Source organism: Oenanthe melanoleuca, chromosome 4 (genome assembly GCF_029582105.1).
Source record: "Oenanthe melanoleuca isolate GR-GAL-2019-014 chromosome 4, OMel1.0, whole genome shotgun sequence".
In the NCBI taxonomy this organism is placed as follows: domain Eukaryota; kingdom Metazoa; phylum Chordata; class Aves; order Passeriformes; family Muscicapidae; genus Oenanthe; species Oenanthe melanoleuca.
This window is the reverse complement of record NC_079337.1, coordinates 32,570,291-32,596,035: the sequence shown is the minus strand read 5'-3', so window position 1 is coordinate 32,596,035 and position 25,745 is coordinate 32,570,291. Positions and strand designations below refer to the sequence as shown.

The window sequence follows — 25,745 nt, the reverse complement described above, 5'->3', positions numbered from 1 at the left end:
ACACAATTTTTTTACAAGATCAAGATCTTAAACCCTGTTCTGCAAAACATTAAGAAGTGCAAAGTTTGGCACAGATGTACCCATAATGTTAAACAAATGTTGTACCACAGAGTGGTAATTTCCCAACAAATGGAATATATTAAGAGACTTGAGTAGAAAAAAAACCAAGCATACACAGTGCGCAATTCGTATCACTTTACAACTGGGATTTGAAAAAATAGCAACAAAGCTCAGGATAAAAGAAACCTAATAAAAATATAGAAATACAGTAAATTTTCTTTTGCCCTCTGTATCTCACAAAGTTTACTTGCTTCTGCTGATATTTAACTATATATAGGTATGTTCCATCTATTTTCTACAGGCATTACAATTCAGAATGTTATTCTAAGACAGAAGAGTGCTTTATGTTTATGTAAATAAAACTAATTCAAAGCTACCAGGAAAACCATTAGCAAAGAAGCCACTCCTTTTCATACCAAAACTGTGGTCACTCCACCTAGTCAGTGGACAACCAGAGGCACTCAGAGGTATGCAAGGGTGCCTTTCCATACCTGAGAAGAAGTGTGCCTTGAAGCCTTTCTTTGAGACAGTGTTGTCAGATCGAAACTCAATCCGCATGTTGTTGTACTGAGAGGTGATAACTTCAGGCACTTCCGTACCGCAGAATTTTCCGTGGAGTTTGGAGTCGGAGGAAAGGCCACTGCGAATCTCCACGTAATCGTACTTGCAAACCTGAGAAAAGAAAGAAGAAAAAATATTTGGCTAAACAAAATAAAAGCATGAAGCTATTTAAAAATGTCACAATCCTGATTGGTATATATATTGCTGCTGAATAATAAATGAAGTATATCCTTCTTCACTTTCTCCTGATTCTAAAAGTGTCTGTAAATTCTTACCTTTGCTGATTTTAGGTAAAAAATATTTTAAGGTCACTAACACATACTATACTATGAATTATGTTCAAACTTATATTTTTTTATAGATGCTGAGCTGTGTTCGATTTCTAAATTTCAAGATGCTTAGAAGCATTTCCACTTAATTTAAAAAGCAAACATTCCATTGACAGTAGACTAAAATTAGAAACATTCATCCTAAAAATTATACCTTTCTGTGTGCTATAAACCACATACGTCAAACCTACAAACTTTCTACAACTTACATCTCAAGAATATTTTAAATATTAATTTCCACTTAGAAATTTACAAGGTAAGTTTTCACCATTACATATTTAAGATATATTAGTTTATTTCCAAATATATAACTTTCCACTATTAAAACCATGCAACTTTCATCAACAGTAGCATAGCTATAATTTGGAACAGGACGCATGCCATTTTCATTAAAAGGTTAAAAATAAACTAATATAATGTAATAAAAAAGCCTTATGCAAGGCCTATTTCTCATTATAATACTTTCAATGCATAATCCCATGGTCAACTTAAAGCCATCCACCCAAAAACTTCTAAGCTTCTTAGGCTCAACTATCAATCATTTAATCAAAAATGTCCCAGTTGTCTGCAATTAATAGCTTAAGTGAACATTGGCCAGGAGGATTCATACAGAGCTTATATTGGTCCATTAAATCCAAGTTGTATTCGAAAAATTGCATTTTCTAGTCAAAAAATCTCAGGGGAGCAGGAAGAGAACAATAGAAAAGGATGTATTGGCCTTTGTTGTTCCCTCTCTCTTTGAAAAATTGTCATAATTTCCAGTTGGTTTTAATATAATACATTGAAGATGCAGATTAATTTTTTAATTGTTACCGGTAGAATTTTCACATGTGCCAGAGTTGACAAGTGACTAATTCAGTTGAAACTCTTTTTGAACAGTATAAAGAACATAAAGATTCATATAACTTGAGTTACTGCCACATGCTGATTTATATTAATTGGAAGACATATTTATAATAATGCACATGATTTTCAAATATGGCTCACTACATTGATAAATCCCACAGATTTCAGCAATATTATAGTGGTGAGTTTTTATGGTTGCATAGCTTTAAATCAGAAATCAGATGTAATTTCAGATAGGTCTAACTTCCTCTATACTACTCTGCACTGAAAAAAATTAACAAGTCAAACTGCACAATGTGAATGTAAAATATTAAAATTGTAATAGTGTAAAAGATGTATTAAATTTGGTTCTAAATGGAGCACCTATAACAAATTCTAAAAAATAGAGTACTTGATAAATGTATGCATTTTATGTCTTCACTCAGACAATATATTAGAATTTTCCAGATGTTATATGTTTCTTCTGATTTTTCACAGGCATCTATCCTTAGTACTACTATTTAAAAGTATGAAGCCGAGATTTAGTAGCACCTGATGATCAAACTCCAGTTCTGATTGTTGAAACAGATTTAGAATTTTTCTGTCTGCTTATGTTGCATGTATTTTATGGCCTTGGAAAAGTGATTTATCTTCATTACACACCAGGTGTTTTCCTTGCAAGTCTTGCTCATGTACCAAGAAAGTGCAAGAAAATGGTTTTTATGACTTTTTAAAATGGTAATTAAATTTTAATTCTGTGGGACTTTTAAGTTTTTATTACATCTCTTGTAGTTCTTGTGATAGTGATTACAGGACACGACTGTAACATATGTAGCAGTGAAAAATAGAATTTCATGGACTTGAGAACCCGCTCCAAAAAATTATGGGGGAAAAAAATCTCACATTGCTGCCTCTGAAGAAAATGTTTATGTATTTTGGAAAAGCCATGGCTGCTTTTGTTCTTAGTTATAAATTAAACTCCAGTTTTTGTCCCTTCAAACACCTCTGCCCAAAAGGTGGGAAATTTTTATACTAAATACATTGCTAAAAATTTATTTAGTCAGAAACAGCATCCTGGGATTTGTGTTCTTAATGCCATGTAAAGAATGTGCATATAAACCCATTGGTTACAACATGTTATGGCTGGAGTGTGGTGAGGGAATTCAATGATATGACAGAGAACTGCCTACGAAGCAGAACAAAAGCTGAAAAGGATGTTGAAACCCACATTTTAGTGCTTGTTGTCCAAAAACACTGCAACCCCCACCCTTTTGTTTAAAGCTGTAAGGAGCATCCTCCCCACAGGGAAGGCTCTGCCCTGCTCTTCCTCATACCTGGGCAGAAGATCCCCCATGCCTCTGGGGGCTGCCGAACTCAAAAACTGCTGCTCTTCTATTCTGCCTTATTTCTGGTACTGCTCATTTCAGAATATTCCCCCAGTGAGATACTTGTAAGTGCTTTAAATGCTCCCTCACTCCATCACTAACCACAGCTTATGTGTATTATTTGTAGTCAGTCTGTAAAGATGATTTGGTTTCTCCAGATTTTCTTCTCTTGAATTGTTTCCAATATGCTTCAGCCCCATTTGCTCTGTTTTATTTTGTTGATAAAAAAGTCAGCTGAGACTCAGCAGAGAACATTTTTTAAAATTTCTTGTAATGCACATATATTTAGATGATATGTAAAAGAGAGCTATTCTTTCCATGTTTGTTTTGAAAGAATCCAGAAACGGTCCCAAAACGAAAACAAGAATATCCATGCTTATTGTCAGCATATGAAAGGTCAGCAAGGGTTTTATAAGACAATATCTATTTTCAAATGCTGGTGAAACCATTTAGCATGTAACAGATTGTGCAGGTCTCTGTTCATGGTTACTTACTTCATTCCCTTCTAACTCAAAAAACTCAAACTTCATGGAAATTCGGTATTGCGTCGGGGCAACCACCTGCCACACACAGTTTTTGTTTGGAGGATACTCTTTTGGCCACCCTGGTGTGGTTATAGTCCCATTTAGCTTTGTCAGGAGTCCTCCACAAGCAGCTGTAAAATTGAAAGAGAATATAATTTCTTGACTGGCAATGTGTTTTACTATAAACAGAAGCACACTGAGAATAATCAGTCCTCTCATTACTTATATGCTGCAATGCCCAGACAGACTAATCAGAATCTTGCTTTATCATGCTTGGTGCAAACAAAGAGAAAGAGACAGCCCCTATCTTGAACAACTTGCAGGTTTGTGGGCAGAGATAACTTTCAGGACTACACAAGGCGTTATCATATTCATTCTTTTTCCTTCCTTCCAGAGACTCTGCTTATTCTCTCCTAGCCTTTCCCATGCCAGCCCTCTGACCTCATTGCCCTCCCCAAGACCTTGACCACCCCTCTTCTGACAGAGGGATACTTGAGATTTGCTTCTCTCCTTGATTATTGATGCAGAATCAGCCCTACCTGTCTCAGTTCATATTTCTGTACATGCCTCCCATAACCTACTAGGATAGGGTCACTTCTTTGAAAGAGCAGTCATGTGCACTTCAGTCACAACTAATTTTGCTGAAACATGGACGTTCATTTAAAAGAGAAAATGCCTCTCATTTCCAAATATATGCCAAATAATCACCTCCATAAAACAGAAAAATACTGTACTATGTTCTTGAATGCATTTCAACTAGCAAAGGATAAACTCGTTAATCTTTTCCATCTGTGCAATTTTATTTTTTTTTAAGGAAAGTAATGGGATTTAGAGAAGCTCTCAATCACACTCTGCTACATTGATACCATTACAGCACTGTGACAGCACTGGAAATCATCCACAAACCGCTTTGCAAAGAGGTGAAGGGGGGAGCTCTACTCAACTGCTGTCTGCTAACACTGAATGCTTTAAAAACTGGCTATTCCAGACTAACTGATGATCTCACATACTGCATCTACTCCATTAACACAGCTGGGAGAATTCGCCAGTTACTGTGTCAAGGCTCATTTTGTCAACTCAGACACACACCAGTGTTTCTCCTGGTCCCTAGTTTTCCACACAGCACACTTCTTGGTGCACATGTAAAAGATGGGAATGGGTGGACTAAGACCCTGGGTCACACCTAGTGTATCAAAAAAGACTAGACATAGGTTTAGAGTCTGCACCCAGATGGCACAAGCTGCCCCCTCAAAAGATCCAGTCTGGGTCAGAGCAACTGCTGCCAGATTTGAATTTCTGTTTTTGAACATTGCTCTATTGATCCTTGAGGCAAGGGCAAGAAATGTGGAAATAGTGAAAAAAGAAAATCTTAATGTTTTCTAATGTGCTGCCATTGGTGGAGACTTGGATTAGAAGACCATAAAGCAAATTTCTCTGGATGTCTACACTGCAGTGAAGTATAGGGCAAAGTTCCTGACCTAGAGGCCTCTACTCATGTGTGAATTAATGCAGCTAGCTCATCTCCCAAAGGCCCAAACTGTAATCAGGAAGTAATGTTCACAGTGACTACACTAGTAGTAATTTTGATTCAGCAGTCCCAAGAGCTGTCTACATACAGTGAGTGCCACCTCAACTGGATAAAACATGTATACACTTTAACGGATAGCTCAGGCTTTTTGCTCCACACTGCACTGCAGAGCTTAGAGTGACTTCTTTTGACAGAGTTGCTTTACTGTTTGGGTGCCAGGAATGTATCTCTCTTCCATTTTTCAGAGGCAGATACAAGAGTATTCTTAAAGACTGGTAATCTCCTCTAATGTTCTGAACTTGAGTTAGCAAGCAGACTAAACTCAATTCCTTACATAAATTTGGGCTGATGATCAAGAGTCCAGAGATCAAACCTCTGTTTTCATGCTCCCGCCTTAGATTTAACTTATTTTCTTATTGTCTACCTAATATGCAGGCATCCAAATAAATTATTTTTCCAGTGATCTCTTTATTAAAGGTGAGGGAAGAAGGACCTTGCTCTTCTAGATCTGCCAGCCTCCCAGGCACATCCCAGTCAGAGGTGGTCAGAGGGATAGTTAAACACTGATACTGAGAAAGTGGCACACTACTCTGCAGGTAATTGTCTCCTTGTGAGACTTTGCTTTAGTGAGTATGAATAGTGTAATAAGTGGTAGGAAGTCCTGCTTTGCACCATTCCTGATTGACTAACAGCAAAATCTGCAAAATGAAATTGCTGACAGACATGGGACAAAAACGGCTCTGGCATCGCTACCAAAAAAAAAGACAGCACTGGTTTTCTAAGTTGGGCTCCATGGATCTCATGCTGCTCAGACAGAGCCTAAGAAACATGTAGCATTTCATTCAGGCAATGGCACTCTGAGAGCTTTAATAGCCCATGAAACAGCAACACACTGTACCTTCACAGCTCTTCTTGTCAGGGCCGAGCTCGTAGCCAGGGTCGCAGGCGCACTGGTAACTGCCCAGGGTATTTACACAACGCTGCTCACAGCCACCATTGTCAGGTTTGGCACATTCATCTTCCTCTGCCAAGACAGGGAAGAGTGCAAAAATGTGTTAAATAATTACCTTCCTCAGCTGTAACTGCTGGATCAACATTAACCCAGAAAGCTGTGTGCATGCCATTACAAGATGTACTACATAAAACACTGTGGTTGCTGACTAGAGGATTTTCAAATGCTATGGAGACCTGCAATGGAGAAAATATTCTTTTTTCCTTTGTAGGGTGTGGGTGATTGGATTTTTTTTTTTTTTTTGGGTTTTGGTTTTTTTTAAACAATATCTACTGACAGCTGCAGAACTAATTTATAAGCACTTTGTGTGCAGCATACAGTAATTCAGACAGCTATAATCTAAAGATTGTACAAAGTATTGAAGGAAAGATTGAAAATCCACAGTAGGGTCACTTGAAGGTCTCTTTATCTCCCTCAGAATAAATCTGTACATTATCCTGAATTCATACTCAAAAACAGATTAACAGAATCCTCAAATCCTAGGTTTTTATTCTACTGATATTAAAAGGAACAAGATGAATCAGGCTGGGGGAGGGAAAGGAATTGTGTGTTCTCTCTACTAGCTCTGAAATATACCCATGAGATTCATTACTGAAATATTTCTCAGATGCTGGAATATTGTTTTCTTACACCAGGACAAGTAATTTCTCAGGGAAAAAATCAGAGACCCTACTCTTATGCCTATGGCCTTCAAAGTTATAATTGTCTACCATGAAAACTATCATTTAGGATTAGAAAAGTTGTGGTTTCTTTTCAAAAGAGCAAAAAGGTTTTCCTGGTGGCATGACCTGTACTTCAGGTGTCGCCATGGCCACACCACTGCCAGTGGATTTGACTGTGCCACCGGCAGCACCACATGCAAACTACAAACTTTCCATGCATCAAATGCCTCCAGTACAGCTGCAGTTGTATGATACCCTCCTCTCCCCAAAAAGCATCCATAACTGAAGGAAGACTATGAAGTTATTGCTTAATATGATTTCTGATCTGGGTTTTTTTGGTTTCTTTCCCTGCTTACAAAGAATAATAAATTTATAAAGCAGACCAATCCAGAAAACAGATTAGAAAAAAAATGACAATATTTAAGCAAGGAAAAGAAAGAAAACTTGAACAGGAACAAAAAAGAGTGCCATTTCCAATTATACTATTTAACTTTATATTTGACAATACAATGTAAAACAGTGCCACTTTTTTAAAAAAAAAGATATGTTTCAGAAGTTGATTAACTGAACCTGAAGACAGTAGAAAGTTGTGCTGAATACGTTTCTTCATTCTTTGAAAACATTTTACTAGGAGATTCAAAAACCTCTATTGTTTTGTTTTGAATAAATTGTATGTATGCCCAGAAAAAAATAGACTTTATTTTCTATTAGTAAAACAAGATTGAGAAATATTTTTAACATCCTTTCATAATTTTTCTAGTCCAAGAAGAAGTGATAAGTTGTTCATAACTCCCAAAATATGTTTTAACACTTACCTTTAAAAAAGTTAGCTGCAAACCCTGCTTTGTTAACAGTTCCATCAGAAACGAACTTCATCCACAGGGTATTGGAGGTAGATCTAATGTCTTCTGGCTTGTCATAGCCACAAAAGTGACCAATTAAAGGACTGTTCTCATTTGTTCCATCTCGGATTTCCAAATAGTCATATGCACAGTTGTCATGTCTTTCAATCTGTAAAACATTATTTTCAGAATTAGCTACCTGAACTTGATCATAAATATCAAACATCAGTCAGATAATGAACAGAATTTAAATTTTTCAAAGTTGTGGTTAAGGCCTCTGTTTAGGGTTCAAGCAGCAGGAAGATGAAAGAGCATCATTGAAGGGATTTTAACTACACCTGTTTTCTACACAAAAAACATATTGAAATGTTACTAAGGACACAATAGTCTAACTGGGAGAAAAGTAACTAAAAAAGACATGCTCACCTCTAAGCTTCCTAGTGTTCTGTTAAACTTCTACGCTCATCTCAAGTTCTCTTTTCTCACGTACACTCAACTAAAGAAGATTAGTGGCTCAGCAACTAAACAGGTCAGAAATAGTCACTGTTTTATCAAGATTAAAAAGCTCAATTTTGATCAATATGATAAGATTTTTAGAATCTCCCTTTATCCCACAGACTGAGCAAAATTTTGCACTTGTCACTGTTCACTGATGTTGCAGGATAAAGATTGTGGTGCATAAGGAATTTGATGCAGCTGAAGAATTAGATCCAAACACACATCTAAAATGATCAGCTCTTAGGCAGTCAACAGATCAGAGGACAAAAAGAAACTCATTTTTCTGTGGCTGATGTGTCTAGTTTCTCTTGCACAATTCCTGATTTCAGGTGTCCTCTTGTGATTTTCTGGGCCAATGAGTCAATCTTTGCTGTACTGATGGAAAAACCTAGTGAAACCAGAACACCTGAAAATTACCCTTTCTATTTAAGCTTTCTGCTGGATGATATTCAAACACAGACTAATGTGTGCATGTCTACTTGAGTAGCAAGCCTTGTGCTCTTTACATAATAGTATTTGCAGAGTCAATCAGAATGGGAATTGTATCAGAGAGGAAAGCAGTAGCAGCCCAAATACGACCTTGTCCGGAAGCAAAATAATTTACAATACTTATCTTTATTAAGAGTGTCTCTTTCTCAACAGAATTAAAAACCATCTTAAGTTGGGTCATTTTACTGCTGGAATACTTCACATCACTTAATCTTATTTGTAAAAAAATTAACTAGATCCAAGCATTCAAAAATAATTCCTATAAGAACACTCTTGTTCAATGAAAGGGCGGAATTGAGAGAGGAAAGTCTAGGGATGGAGAGAATGGGGACGGTGACAGGATCACAGTCAGGCAGAAGGGTTGGAGAAAGCCTCAAATCTAATTCCGCACATCCACATTCTGTTAAAACAATAAAGAAGTCTAAACTAAGCCCAGAAAAATTTACCTTTTATCTCCAGAGAGTTTTTCTTGCACCTAAGTTTCACAGTAAATAAAAATATACACTGGCGCTCTGCTCTACTTGTGCAACACAACCAACATGAAGCTCAGGAATCACCACAGACTAAGGAGCTTTCACTTAGCACATTAAGATTTCTTATGTAAGAGGGAAAATTGGGGGGAAGGAACTGTTTTATTTTATGCCATTTTAGTGGCATCAAAATATGGCACTTACACACAACCTTTATCCTCTTTCCAACTTTCCAATTCTACAGGCATTTACATGCATAATTTTCTCCCTTTCACTCCTCAGTCACAAACTTTATTGCCATTTACTGTCATTTCCTACATGCTTGCCCAGGAATTGCTTTGGGACAGAGTTTTGGAATGAGTGATGAAAATCCCAAGATTTGGGATGCAGCCACCTATTGCTGATTTTAGTGGCAATTCTATGCAACTAATGCAGTACATGAGCACTGCTAAGTTTTTGACATTACCAATTCCAAATTTTCATGACATCATATTCCAATTTGAAATAAAGTCTACCTTGTTGTTTCAGTAAAAATCAAGAAGTGAACTGGTCCAAAGCTCACTAATATCAGTGAAGGAACTGTGCATTTTCCCCACACATCTGTGGTCATTTCAGTACTCAAAACGTATAATTAACATCAGTTTTTTCCATGTTTCCATTTTTTATGGGCAATATGGAAATTATGATTATCCACCAGTGTTACATGTGCCAAATTTCCATTGAGGCAAATTAGTAATTTCTTTTCTGAGGATCACTTTATTTTGGGCAGAAGAGAACAGCTAAAAATACATTTTGTATAGGGCTAAGTTTCTAAACTTCCTAAGACTATAAAAATCAATCAACTTGCAAAGTGCTATTGAGTTTCCAAAAAAAAAAAAAAAAAAATTTGAAAGGTGGCTTTTCTACCATATTCATTTATATTTAGTTGACTGCTAGTGCAAGAGATGCCAGTATTATCAATATAAAGTTTACACCCACATATAACCTAATGGATAATATTGTTGTTTTGAGAAATAATTGGTAATTGATAACCAATGAAAGAAAATATTATAAAATGTAGGGGTTTTGTCCATACCTCAAGTGGTACTATCATCTGCAAAAGTCTTTTATTCCTCCTGCTTCCTCCTATATTCTCTATCTTTCTTATTCTTCCTACTTCCTATTTGTTTCTTGAGGAAATTCTCTTCTAGTTAATGAAAGGACCCCTGGTGAGTTTGGTTGTATCTGGACTGATCCCATAAATCTTGTTCACTGGAGCACTAAAATTTCACAATGTATTCATATGATATTACACATTGATGAGAAGAAATATATGGAATGCTAGCAAATGAAAAAAATATAAAACAAACATAACTGAATTTTTTTTTTACAGAAAAATGCATTTTCAACAGGAAACTGAAAGATAACTTCAGCTCCTGAAGGCCTTGGAGGAAACCTCGAATTGGAATGGCATCAGAGAACTAAGTTGAGAAAATGACAGAAAAATTACTAAAGCAGGCATGTAAGAGCAGGGAAACACTATGAAATCTCCCAGAGAAATGGTAAGCCAGAGATATTCTCTACATCCCTTCTCAAAAAAACCACCTCATAGGTAGTTTCAGGTTTAGAAAAACAACAAAACCAACCAAACCAAAAAATCCCAAACAAAAACCCACATAAAACCAAAAATATACAGACCCCAGAATACCTTTGTCTTATAACACTCCTCCAACAATCAAAAAAATTAAGACAAAAAATAAAAATTAAAACAAGCAAGCAAACAAGCACTCTCCTAAAACTAAACAAACAAACAAACAAACAAACAAAAAAAAAAAAAAAAAAAAAAAAAAAAAAAAAAAAAAAGAGAGAAAAAGGGATAGGAAGGGCAAATCTGGGAGCAATTCTATAACAGTCAAAATATTTGCAATATTTTTTGTCATTGTTAGTTTTTTTTTGTTCATAAAGCCAAACTGCAATACAGGCAAATGTATCTTCCTCAGAGTGTAGACTTCAGTCATAAAAGGGGCATATATGCCTAGTAAAATCAGAATATCAGATACATTTTATTCTTTGATTTATGTAAAAATAATTTAAATGATTGCTATCGGCACAGAGTTTAACAAGGTCACTCAATTGAGGGAGATTAATATGAATCTGCTCTACAAACTCTCTGGATTGTGTTAGCTGGTGAGGCTGCTTGCCAAAACAAGTTCTTAAATTAAAAAAAACCAAAATAAACTAACCAAAATACCCCTGCTAATTTGCAAAGAACAATATTAAAAAGGTGACTGTAACAAGGAAAAAGAAGTTACCAGTCCCAACATCTCTACTCTCACACAGACAGTGGAAATTATAGCAGCCAAATAAGAAAGTGTAATCCTGCACTCAGTGGAAAATGTGTTGCCCACAGCAGGCAAAACAAGATGACTCACTGATACAGTTTGAAATTCTCAGTTTCCCTGGTGCTTTCATTTCAGAATGGAGGTTATTTATACAGTTATTTTTTATTAGTATTACAGAGGGATAATGTGAATTCCTTTTACTTAACTGTACCTTTCAGAAGACAGAGAAGTAATCTTCTCACAAACACACTGCAATAACTCTCTGGCCTGACATTTACTTTTTTCTGTCTCAGCTGGCACCAAGAACTGTGATTTTTAAACAACTTCTTGTTTTACTAGGCAGTGCACCAAGGATTCTGTCCACAGAGGGATTCAGTATCAAAAACCAGCACACCTACCTTCAAGAGCTGGGAACAGAAATGGAAATTGGACCCAGTGGTGAATGTCCAGACACTCCAGAGCAGCTCCCAAAGCAACTCCCATCCTCAGCAGGGAGCCCAGGGGATGAGCCAGTAAGAGATGCCACAAAGGCAGATATAACAATCTTGTGCCTGTCTGGGGCACCTCATTTGGTGCTCAGGGGCATCTTGCCACTCTGGAATTACAGCTCAGACTCTCCCTGGAAAAGTATTTAAAGTCCCTACTGTTGGAAATTTTTATTTTTTTTCTTTTCAAAACACATGAAGTATAAGCCCCAGCTTGAGATTGTCCCCCGACTATATTTCTCCTCAATTTCCTCTTTCTTCTTATGAGGTGTTAGTCCACATGTTTCACCTCTAGAGAGTGCCATAATACTAAACAATCTGGAGGAAAAACTGGACATTGCTCCCCAATGCCTTAATCACTTGTCTTCTAAAATGTTCTGTTGTTTGCTGGTCCGTTGCTTCTAGTTATTTCCTGTACGGGGAGGCACAAGCATGCCATCTCCACACTTGTAAATAGCCCCTAACTTGGTGATTAGAAAAGGGTCCAGAAAGATAGGGAGAGATGTAAGTTTGATTCTCCCAGGGGTGGTATTGCACTCAGGTCAGCTCAAGAGATAATGCAACACAGGTGTAGACCATTGCTGACCAACTGCATCCAGACCAAATATTGCAGCAAGTCTCTTTTGCAGAGGAATAGGGCTATTTCCCTTGTTAAAAATGCTGAGCACCAATGGCAGACTAGATAAGCTCCATAACTAGTCAGTAAGTTATATAAAAGGTGCTCAAAACGTTCATTTTCAACAGGGCTTAAATAAAGAGACTAACATACTGCAGTAAGTAATCTTGAATCAGGTCATGCAGACCCAGAAAGTCAGGGGAAGCTGATCTTGTCTGCGCTAGAGCTAATATTAAGTCAGGATTTTTTTTTAAAAAAAGGAAAAAATAAGTATAATCTATGGAATTATTAAAACACTCATAATTGCTGATAAAGTCCAAATCCCTCATTATCTCACACACAAATCTACCAGTCATAGCAAAAATGTGCCATAACTCTGAAGTCTGCCTGCAAGACTAAAGTGTTCTGGTTGTAAATTACAGCTGTGTTTACCATACCTGTATTTATATCTATGTACAACATAAAGCAAAAAAGTTTAGATTTTTAAAAAGTGTTCTTCATGCCCTTACTGCTAAAGAATACTCAAATAAAACTAATTAACTCAAAGTATGCTACTAAATTTATCCACAAAGTTCAAGCTGGTGGATTGTGTAGGAATAAAACAGACATATGAAATATTCCTTTTTCTTTTTTATGCAATAGTTGACCACTGTTTAGCAATGTTATGCACAGCATGATGTACAGCAAAATCATACAAGTATGACAACTTACCACATCTTTTTTTCTTTCCTCACTAAATATAGCTTTGTGATCTGAATATTAGTTTTAGGGTTTTTTTCCTTTCAAAGCAGAAGCCAAAACACACATGGGTTTCTTTTTCTCCAGACATGCATTCTTTTTTGACAATAAGATGTAGCAAGTCCTGATTATCTAACAGAATATTGAAGTAGCCTTCCTGAGTTGGATGATGTACTTGGTAAATTGTTACTATCTTCAGTAACTTAAACATTCTAATTCAAATATTAGAGATAACACAAAAAACCTTTAATTATGAAAATTTCTGGGGAGGAGAAACTCTCATGGATTCTGGAGTTAATTTTTCATAGAGAATTCTTAAATTCATTCACTGGTTTAATAAATATTCCCTTAAATTTCATTGTCACTTAGCCACTTGTCTGAGATTAGTTAAAAGATTTTACCTCAAATGCTTGAAAGGTTAATCCTACATTGTAGTTTTCTGACACTGTTATTTTCCACACACATTCCTTCATTGGTCTGTAGTCATCAGGATAATTGGGAGACTGGATCTGGCCTTCATTTTTGTGGATTTCACCTCCACAAATAGCTGATGAAAGCATAACATTTTACTGTCAATAATGACATTTTCTGTAATTTCCCCATGCCCAAACTGATATTATATGCTCCCATTTTTAAAACTAATAATAAAATTGTTCTGGAAAATATGTAAAGCTACCAAGGATAAATTATTGAAAACAAAATTGATTTAAATCATTATATGTATTTCAGTTAGCAAATACAATTTAGCATTTCTAATAACTCTGAACATGTCTACGGTGTTGAGAACAAATTTGTAACCATGGATAATCTGAATCTATACATTTTACAGAATATATTTAAAAGGTCAAAATAATTACATTTTTGCTAATCCTTGAAATATACTTAATAAGCATTCTTCATTAATATTTACAAACCTTTAGAAAGAGACAAATGAAAGCAAAATCTCATATTTTTTAATTATTTTAACCTGCAGTTTATCCTGTCAAGATTGCAATTTGAAGAAACAGCTAATATATAAATAAAAAAAACATTTTCACAAAAAATACAGTTTCTATTTCAAACAGGTGAATGTTGGCTTGCTAATATACCCAATGTGCATGGGCAGCTTTGTTAATTATTTCCAGAGTGTATGGAAAATATAAGACAGACTTTTCTGAAGGATAAACAGAAAGTACACACAGAAATCTTTGCAAACACTAAGCACAAGAACATGCATATTTAGTTAATTAAAGATGGGCAAAAAATGTTTATGATTATTATCAGTGATTTCTCTGAAAAAGAGCTCAGCAGAAATCCAATCACAGGAGGAGTTTCAAAATGAACTGTCTAGCAATTTAGCACCTACTGTCTCCTAATTGTAAAATACTAATTCCATATGTTAGTTTTGGTGGGGAATGATTAACATCCAAAGGTATCTGGTTAATATCTTTCTTCCACAATCAATTCCTTTTTAATGCTATAAGAGGCTTACCTTCATAAACTGCTGCAAAACCTTTCCCAACCCAGTTGCTGCTGCTGCGGAACTCAATCCACATCCTGCTGTCAGTGGATGTGAGGACTTCTGGCAGTTTGTCACCACAAAACCTGCCTAAAAACATGCAACCAGTAACTGCATTTTCTGCCACCTCTGAAGCCACATGCTGCAAACATTTATACAAGTGTTTAACGTTATAAGCAGGAGTAGCAGAACCAACTCAGTGGAACTGTTGACACACTCATGGCTAAGCACACGTGTTTCTGCAGATCAGGCTCTAACACACAGATTTTATTATAAAGCTTTCAGAACTTTTTATTGCAGTCAGGCTCATAAGTCTAAGTATAAAACCTTAGGGGAATTAATGAAAAAAATTATTGCTAGAGATTGTTTCTATACATACAAACACATGCATTACGGAAGGGGAGAGTGAGTACTAAGCTTAAGAAAGGAACACAATGTAGGTCACAGCTCATTGGGCCAAAGGGCCTAGGAGATATAAAAAATAACATCTAAATGACCTATTCTATATTACCCCCCTAAATTCTGCCTAGGTGGGTAAAATTTCTGTTTTTCTAGTTGACAGGGAACAGGAGAAGAGGATAATTGCTGTCTGGTCTTAACTGTTTCTTCTTTATTTTCTGTTTAAGGCCAAGAAAATAGACATCCCTGTTAGAGAACTGTTCCCTGTACCTGGGCACTAGCATTATGGGAAGTGACATCCTCCCACCAAACTTCTGAATTAAAAAAGGATGACTGCAGCTTTTACATTCTAGTAGCAAATCAAAATCAATTCATTATTGCTTTGCATATCTCTTCTCTGCAAGAGCAGGGAAGGACACACAAAGAAAAAATAGAAGCAATCTGCTCATAGTCTTAAAGGTAGAGGCACAAAGCTCATGAAACAGCTCTACAGCAGGTGCATGTTCTCATCACATGGCCTATGGATTTCCCATCACAGGCTCTACAAATATGTCTGTAAATTACTTCCTTATTTCTCTGAGGGAAAAAAAAAAAAAAAACTATGGCAGCTTCATAATTCAAGATCCATAAGCAAAGCAAAATCTTGCATATTTTGTAATTGGAATCTTTCCACATTTGCACACTGAATAAAGGCAAGCTGCAGTGAAAGGAAAGCTTGAGGCTTGCAGTCAAAGCCATTTAGAGGGATTTTTCCCATCCCCAAGTTTTGACACATTCTAGACACCTATATCCCAAGAAGTTTGTTGTGGGCTCAACAGCAGGTCCACTGAGCCCAATGAGTGTGCTGCCCTGGGTGGTGCAGCTTTTAACAGTTGCATACCAAGCAGAGAGGATTTTCTCCAGTAGCCATCTCTTACTTCAATATAGTCGTACCAACAGAGACTGCTCTTGTAAAGGTCCATGGTGGTAAAGTTTAAAACAATCTGCAATCAGATGAGAAGGCCCAAATAAATCATGTGTGGCAAATAAGAGAAAAACAATCTCAACAACATCCTGGAGAACTGAAGCCAGAGTAATCACCTGTAACAGGATTACAATTATTTACACATTTAATTATCCTCTCCTCAATTATTTCTTTGCCTAAGTTTCTTAGGAACATGAAAAGTTATTTTATTTAATCTTATATATTTAAGCAGATTCAAGACAAACTACTCACATATAATTGCTCATAGGGAGTTTTTTACTAAGAAATAAAAATTTGAGAAGGCTAATTAGGTAAAATATTAGAGCAGTATAATTTCAAGTATTTTACTTGATAATTCTACTGCCAATTCCTCTTCCATTACATTTTGACTATAATCAGCATTACTATAATCAGCTGCAAATAAAAAAAATTAAAATCATTGTTCTATTTTGGTTTGTACTTCTCCTACTACTGTTTTGACAAGATATTTTACTTTCAGACACATGAACACTGACAATGTTGGGCAGTGCATATTTCAGAATTTCAGAAAATTTCAGAAATTCTGAAACAAATTTCACTATTAAGAAATGTCATACAGTCCCTTAAGATTCTTAATGAAACTATAATAAAGTTTTTTATACAGAAATCTGAATTCTGGGCATTTCTGGAACTTTTGAACTTGGACTCCCAGTGTTATTGAGAATATCTGTAAACAGGCATATTTTCAATACTTATTACGAGGACTACCCTTATATTAAATTACATTACCCCTGTTTTAGAAATATTAATCATATACTGCCATAAACTTACACTTTTAACACACGGATAGGATTTGTCCTGATCACACATTGACATAATAGCTACAGCTTAAACCCTGACTGACCGAGATAGTCTTAGCATCATGCCCTGCAGTTACAGGGATAAGTCCAAAGAAGCAGATTAAAAGTTATTTGTATTTTGTATTATAAAATCATTTCCAATTAATACCTGTTTATTAGATTTAGGTGAATTTAGAAAAACAATCTTCTTCAGAAGCAGTTCCTCAATGTTCATAAATAAATATATCAAACTAACTGAAATTCTTCTCTATTCATATTTGAGCATAGAATTGGTATTATCTTAGCTTTGATCCTAGAAACTCACAATTGAAAGCTGCCATTATAAAACAAACACAAATTTCTGTACAGTAGCAGATATCTCACACTGCAAAAATACATCTCCATGGCAGCCTATGGAGCAGCTGTGAGTGTCAGTTGAAAGGAGAGGAAGTTATCATTAGCCCAGATGAAAGAAAAAAATTTTAACACCATAACCGGAAAAATGAACCCAGACAGTCAAGTAAGATGGTTTAGCTCCATCTCAAACTTCTTCTCACATGCACCCTTTCATGGATATTTAATCCATGGGACATTTTGCCTTTATTATTCAGGCAGTCCTTCAGGAAGATGCACTGAAGAAATAAATGCACAAATACTACTAGAATTCCAAACCCACATATTTATCATGAGAAATATGAAGAGCTGTCTACAAGTACAAACATTCATATGCTTTACTCTGCTTCAGTTTTTTAATACCTTTCCAAATCCTCTTTCAATCTACTTCAGAGGATGGCAGATAGATCATTCTCTCATTTCACACAGCAATTCTCTGTCCTTGGCAGAATATTTCTCCTTAAAATCTTCCTTCAAATAAAGAGTCCACACCAACTACAAAACTTTTGTTCTCCTCAAATCACCCACTTTGCAATTCAGATGCCCTCTAAACTCCTAGCTTCTGTTTTTCTCGAAACAAAAGTAGGTATCTCTGTTTGTATTTAGCCATGCTGCTTGAAAAACCTGCTGCCCTCATCAGTCTTGCCCTTTTCCAGCCTCGCCAACTTTACCTCCCATCTGTGCAGTCAGAGGGGTTCACAAGGGGGAGCCCTTCTTCTTTGCCCTGATGAAATGCAGACAGCTGCTTAAACTAACCCAGCTGGCTCTGCTGGAAGCAAGCTACAGAAGCCACAACCTATACCTGCTTCCTTGCTTCAGCTCCTTAGAGCCTGAGAGATGTCTCACCAGTCTAGCCACAAGTTTTCCTTTTTCCATGACACAGCTGAAACATCAGCTTTCTTCTCTGTTCTTTGCTTGGAAATTCACCTTTTTCCAAACCTTGGTTGCCAGGATAGAGTTGGGAAATGGATGGTTTCACTTAGCTGTGATCATGTCAATGCCTCAACGGGCTGCTATCTAAATGGAAATGGTTAAAATTTAATGAGCCTCCTCAATGACCCCTGCTTTTGAAACTACATGAAATAACCTTCACAGCCTTTTCTCACTCTGACATGCCAAGGTATTTGATGATACAGCAATTTCTTAACACTCACCAGAATTCATTAGCTGTACATAGGCAGAACCCCCAGTCTGTCACAGCATGATTTCTGGTCATGAACCAAACAAGTTTAAACACATTTAAGATTCTGATTTCCTATTCTGCAAAATATTAAATATAGCTACAGACAAGGCAGAGCTTGTTCAAGGGGACAGAACAGCTGAGAGGCTTCCCAGGAAAAACAATCAATGGGTATTTGTCAGCACAATTAAACAATTATTGATTACTCAGCAGATTTGATTGTGCTACTGCAGCTTCCAAGAGAATATATCATACCACCTACTGCCTGAGAGAAGAAAGCACAAAATATACAACAAACACCAGAAATATGAACCAAGATTTCTGCAGGTGACATTTTTTTACCCATATCAATCAAGGATTTTTCTGGCCTATTTTATCTTTCATGAAGAACATTAAGGAAAATTGAAAAGCAGAGTAACCTATTCAAAAAATATGATTCAAATAAAATACTGGCACAGTTGCAACTCTCCCTATGCCAATAAAATTTCTACACAGCAGAAGGCAGGATTCACCCTGGCTGGGGGCATACAGCATTAATAAAACCATCTCCCTCGAGACTTTTCCTCGTATAGATATACTGAGTACAGCTTTTACAGCTGAACTTTACCATGTAGTCTTAAATCTCGAATATAAAAGGTCAAATGGACTACCTTGTTTTACTAATAAGAACACAAATACTTTGTATTGGCTTGGCAATTTTGATGCCTTGTCAATAAAGGGCATTCTACAACTAGTGCATGCCACTGTAGTCCCAGCCTTCATTAAATTTCTGGGCATCAAAGATGAGAAGAGTCCTTACATGCAGAAAGAAGCATGGATAGAAGTTGTCCAAACTGTGCTCATACAGCAGAATGCTAAATCTCAATAAATAAATAGAAAAGAGCTAGGCAAAGCCTTTTCAGTTTATTTTTAGGTGACTAAAGTGCTCACTGACCTTTCAGAACAAGACATGATGCACTCACTTAGGTACTCTAATCTCCATACAATGTTCCTGAGATTTATCAGGACCCAAGCAACAAAGGAACAAAAATTTGAATAATTTTCCTTTTCCCTTCATTATATGAATGTTTTATCACCATTTACTGAGAAAAATTTGGATCAAATATAATGCTTGTCCAAGGTATCATGATATATGAGTTAGCTAAGATTTAGATCTCATGGTTGTAAATAAGGTTCTTTATCTCAAGGCAAGGAGTATCCTATGGAAACAGCATGGACAAAGCAGACTTTTTGACACTAGCAAAAAATAATTTACTTTATTCTTGCTGAATTATATTGAGACTAGAGAGTTGGAGGTAATAACAGTGCCCTATGGACATGACATGTCATGTAAAATTTCACCTAGAAAATTATTTTTTTCCCCATTTGGAGCAGCAGTTAAATTGGGAAAGGAGCCAGTCCTCTCACATTGCTGATTTCAACACAGGGGCTTTCGCCCATTAAGATTTTTTCTAGTGTAATACAACTTCAGTGGTGGTTACAAACTCAAGACTTTTTTTTATTATATTACAAATATATTAATATGACACTGATATCTACACATAGGCTTACACAAAATTGGAGTATGCTATACTTAAACATCAACACTAACTCACACATTAGGATTTTTTTCAATAGCAAATAACTGTAGATGAACACACTTTTTTCATTATTTTTTTAATGGAGCAGTGGAAAAAACTCCTAAGTTTTTGTTGTTACCGCAGAAATGTATAAAACGCAGCACAAATAATGGGGACATAAATTTACTATCTAGAGCAATTTTCATCCTTTGCACAAACATTCTCTTATTCATCTCTTCATTTTTTTCCCTGACAACCTGCTGAGCCACCCTTTTCCTCCCAGCAGAGAGTGTTTAGTTTTCCTCCTGTCTCTGGCTCTTGCCCAGAGGAGGGCAAACACTCTCCAAATGACTTTGCTTTCATTCCCCACAGTACCAAATGCCCCTACAGCTCCTCAGGATGTATTAGAACATCAAGAGAATAAATTCTTGGTGTCTACCAGGACCCTGACCATAAAGAAACATGGAACAAAGTGATGCAATCAGGAGAAAAAAAATTTCCAACTCATACATAGCGGGACAATTCTGAGACAGTGACAGAAATATCTGGGGGAAGTGCTGGGTCTTCCTGTGTGAACTTGCCGGTACTGAATCTGTTAGATTCTATATTTCAGTCTTTGGATTCTGCAGTTTAGTCTTTAGCATTTGACTGCTTGATATCAGCCACTACTTCATGTAAGGAAACTTACATCCTTTTTCCTGCATATTTTGTCCCAGCTGAAGCTTTTTATCACTCCTTCTATCCTTATTTGTTTTGAAGCAGCCTGATATTTGAATATATTATTGAGTCAATAATTTAAAATAAGATTTAGCTAGTACATTTTCAAAGTGCACAGAAGAAGGATACATTTTGCTTTCACTGGGATAGTGCACTTCTCTCTCCAAACAGTTCTCACCAAGTCCATTTTTTCCCCTCTCTTTTTGCCATAAAATTGACTCCCAGAAAGTAAAACTACATCCACTAGAACACCCACAATAACACTTTATTTACTCATTGTTATGGTTTCATTTTAGAATCATCTTATTGAACACCCAAAGAACTTCCTTAGTTACAGCCCAGCTATCAGCCCATACAGCTCGGTCAGCTTGCCTGAGCCCATGCTGGAAAATGAACCATTCAGGAGCCTGAATCATCTCTTCTACTTTTAAACTGAACTATAAATTGGACTGAAAGCCAGTTTTAAAGGGAGTTCATGGTGCAAACATACAGCAGATTGAAATCATGCCTTTATTTCACAAGGACACTTGTTGAATTGATGATGTGGTTCTGATGTCACAGATCAAAGTCAATAACACATAGTCCATGGTCCCATTCTTTATGACATACCATTATTTTCAATTAATATGCATTTTTTACACTTAAAGAAAAAAGCTAAATAATCACAACATTTTACTTTGAAAATAGTGTCTGTGTCTAGCTAAAGGAATGTTAAAATACCTTCTCTCCTGGGGTCACAGAGATTCTCCATATGCAGTGTGTGTAGGAAGGATAACCATTTGGAAATCCAGGAGAAGAAAAGTTGCCTGTAGAGTCCTGCAGTGTTTCTCCACAGGCTGAAAGAAGCAAATTACAGTAAAAATATAAAATCTAATGTGCCTAACGGGGAAAAATGCATCTTTCCAATACCTACTCAGAATACATTTAACTCACTGCAGATGCAGAATGGAAAATAAACTAGTTAGTTTACAATTTATTCAAAGCCATGATTTTCAGCCAGTCTGACATTCATTCCATTTTATGCAGGATGTTTTTATTCCATGAACTATTTCACTTGTGTGCTGTCTGCTGACATAACCAAAATTATGGCAGTCTTAAAAATATCATTGCTGTCAATCAACTGCAATATTATACATAGAACTTTTGGCAATTAAAAAAAAGTTATGCATCCTTTAAGAACTAAAACAAATGCTAACCCAACATGATTTACATCACACTGAAATTTTGTCAGTGGTTCCATTTAATTTAGTCCTTTACTCACATGAAAAACTGATCTGACCTAAACTCACTCATTTATGTTGGCACAGAAAACTAAATCCTATATTCGACAAAGTCTCTTAGCAAAAGTGATTTGTAGAGATATAAGCAGTAAAAGCAAAGCAAATGTAAAGTCTTAAAATACCAAAGGCTCTTATATTCTTTATTATTGAAGCTTTTAGCATCTTTCTCTTGCCTGTCAATCATGCTGCTAGATGCTGGGTGACAAATCATCTTCACACCAAAATACAATGTTGGAAGTTACTGCTGCTCTCCACCATTAAAACTGAGTTTGGCAGGGTGTTGCACCTTGGCCAGTCATCTTTTTGACCTTAATCAAATTTTTTCACCAACTGATTTTGCAGGTGTGATAAAAGATATTAATTTGATATTATCTCATGACTAACAGTGTAAGCAGATCTTCAGTGCTTTTAAATTACAGGGCTAGCCAATTACATTGCCAGCAGGTGAACAACCTTGCCATCAAAATATCAATGAATTATAAATGTTCTGGAAAATCTTTAAATAAAAGAGGACAAAGGAAAGGATTTCTTATGACAAAGACAGACAACACACCTGTAAAAGTTGCTTTATTAAAATGCATCTAAGGTGAGCAGACGACTGCACTGTTATATCAGGTGTAAATTACATGCAAGGCATTAAATATGCTCTCTGATACTCAAATGATTATCATGGTGAAGAGAGAAAGAAAAGATGAGCCTCAAGAAGTGCCATGGCTAAAGCCACCAGCACTGTGTCCTTTAGGAAAGAAACAGGGAAAAAAAATTTCTTCCTTTCATTTAAAAAAAGTGGCTTCATCTTTAAAAAATTGCAGGCAGCCACAGCAAATGCAATTTCTGCACAAAGCCTTTTTAATGAAAAGGCTATCTCTGTTATTAAGAACAATTTATTTTTAAATCAACAATGAATGCAAAGTCATTTAAGTTGCAGAGTCCTGTACTAGGTTCTTCCAGACCTGGTGAACAGTGCCATAGCTTACAGAGCATAAGTAAAGCGCTTCAGAAAAAGTCAACAGTGAAATTATTGGAGTAGATGACAGTTGGGCCTAAAGATGAAGGGCCCACAAGAATCCAAGTACTGATCTCACCCCTTTTAAAGCCCTCTCTTATTCTTCCTCTCATGCATGGTTTCATTAAGACTACACTGGAATATGCAGAAGATGTATATAGACTAAAAGAATGGTTTTTAATTTGCAAAAGGAGTCATGGAACTCTTTTTTCCCCTCAGAAATTACAGAAAAAAAGCTATTTAATATGAAAATTTACCTTATATCCTTATTAAATTCCTGGGAGCTCTCTATCCAATTAAAATTATTTTCAGAAATATCTCTAAATTTAACAGAAGCATAAGAAAATTTGTAAGTTGATAGTTTCTACTAAGAATTAACACAATTAGAACTTATAAAATGCACTTGGGCTTTATATGTTTTGCCATATTTGTCTTTTAATTTTAAATTCTTGATTACTCAAGGGAGCTATAACAGGAACAGCTTATACCAATCAATAGTTCCATTAATTTTCTATGGGATCTGAGCTCTAGGCTGGCTTCCAAAGCTGCAGTAGACAGAGAAATATTTGGGAATTTCTTGTTGAAAAGCACATTTCTCGGCAATGGGAAATAGTTAAAATTCTATCACTAGAGAATGTAAAGGTTTTCTTTGTTTTTAGGCTGCAGCAACTGCAGTGTTCATGTTTAGGCTTGTAAAACAGAATATTATAAAATTTTTTTACTGTATAATGGTCCACCAGTTATGAAATTCACTTTGGGCGAAAAATGAGGAAAGAAAATCCATGGTAAGGGCCACTTATTTAAATTTCATTTCATACTTATTTTAGTATTTTTCAAGTCAGAAGATATCACTCCCAACTTCAATCTCATATGGCTCTGCTTTATAAAGCATTTGTACATTTTTATTCCTTTATTAATCATTAACATTTGCCAAGGTTTCCTCTGATGCTTTTCCCCCTTTCAAATGTCATGCCTTATATCAATTTTACTAGGCTAGACCACTTGCAGAAATGCCAATTTAGCTTCCCCCCACACACTCTCTAGCCACAAAAGCCACTCTCCTCTGTTTTACAGCTTGAGAAGGTTAGACATCTAATAAGGCTTTCCGTGGTTAGGAGAGGGAAACTATTTTTGCTTCTCCTTGTAAAGATTAGCAGTGGGTGTAGGCAGCAGGTAGATTATGTGCTTATACAAAGCAATTCCCACCAGTGTACTCTGCAGCAGTGTTTAATTGCACAGCCTGTGTATGACACCTCTCTGGGCTGGCCTGCACACAGGGTCAAGTCCCATCAAGGATTACTGTGAAATCTGAAAATGATGGAGCCCAGATCCTACAGGAGAAAGGGAACCAAGTCTCATTCCTTTGCACATAGCACTACCAAATGCATACCATCATTTATGGCTAATTTGGGTTTACCCTTTTTCTTTAAGTTCTTTAACACTTAGACACTATACATACATGGCATATAAAGCTGCAACAGAGCCCTAAAAATATCTAGTGCTGGTCATGTTCTGGTTAAATCAAAAACTTAAATCAGTTTCCTACAACTCAGGGTCTAACTATTGACTTGATTTCTCTTTATAGTCATAGGGAAACGGTCTTAATACAAAAACCCTAATTCTCCTTCATGCAGTGAACAAAGGCTGACTTCTGAAGGTGAACATTCCTTTTGAATCTCATAGGGATGGCAGCAAATCAAGCCTGAGGAACAGTGAGAGCAGCATAAAAAAGAGACAGGCTTCAGCCTTCGTTTACTCTTTTCTACACACACTGTCACAGACCCAGGCAATCTGTAAATATGCTGAACTTCATCCATCCACCTTCTTTTCCTCTAAACAGATTTCTCAGTCTGAGACTCCTTTCCTATCCATTATGCAGTCCCACTCTACCTACTTTTTTTTTGTTCTCTCTTTTGGCATATGAATAACTTTCTCCATCATTTTCCTAATTCTTCTGCTCCTATAAAACAACATATAAATGTTAATTACAATTTCTGTATAAAACTATAGAGGCAGACCTGTGTTAATATTTTAGCAGCTAGAACACATTTTATCACTCAGTTAGACTGTCTGAAAACCACTGTAATACATCCAACCTGGAAGTTCAAGTTTTATTCTCAAATACCAAGACACTCAAAATATAAAATCAGATTGGCAGGGAAGGACAACTTAGTTGTTTTTTTTCCCCTAGTTATTCCATAACATAACAATATAATTCAGTTTTAAAATGTAACAGATCCCTATCAGCAATTACATTTTCCTTTTACGAAAATCCTAAGGAAAAGTTGAAAACAAACCAAAATTTCTGTTACTGCATTTTAGAGAACTTATCCTGCTGCTTAAAATCAAATCTCAGTCTCTGGCTTTACCAAAACTGTTTCTTGGTCAATAAACCCCTTCTTGAATAATGACCCTAAATATCCTGACACCCTGGAAGGCTCAGATGCTCCCCTGCTGTGAGGATCACCTGTATTTTCCAGCAACCTTGAGCTCAACTTGATGTTCATAGGCCCCAGAAAAAGACTTGAGCCAACAACTGTTTGCAGAAACAATTAGAACTCCAAACAAAACATGCACAATACTATA

The 25,745-nt window shown here is 36.2% G+C and overlaps 1 protein-coding gene across 2 annotated transcripts in view; it reads right to left on the bottom strand.

Annotated features, from left to right (window-relative positions):
* Positions 1-25,745, bottom strand: part of TLL1 (tolloid like 1) — a 124,645-nt gene that overhangs the window by 20,837 nt on the left and 78,063 nt on the right. For both annotated transcript variants that reach the window (XM_056490605.1, XM_056490606.1), the window contains exons 9-16: positions 21,594-21,709; positions 16,123-16,225; positions 14,817-14,933; positions 13,747-13,892; positions 7,702-7,897; positions 6,111-6,236; positions 3,655-3,815; positions 552-732 (exon numbers count right to left, since the gene is read on the bottom strand). In XM_056490605.1, the coding sequence (XP_056346580.1) occupies positions 552-732; positions 3,655-3,815; positions 6,111-6,236; positions 7,702-7,897; positions 13,747-13,892; positions 14,817-14,933; positions 16,123-16,225; positions 21,594-21,709 (1,146 nt within the window). The remainder of the gene's footprint in view (positions 1-551; positions 733-3,654; positions 3,816-6,110; positions 6,237-7,701; positions 7,898-13,746; positions 13,893-14,816; positions 14,934-16,122; positions 16,226-21,593; positions 21,710-25,745) is intronic.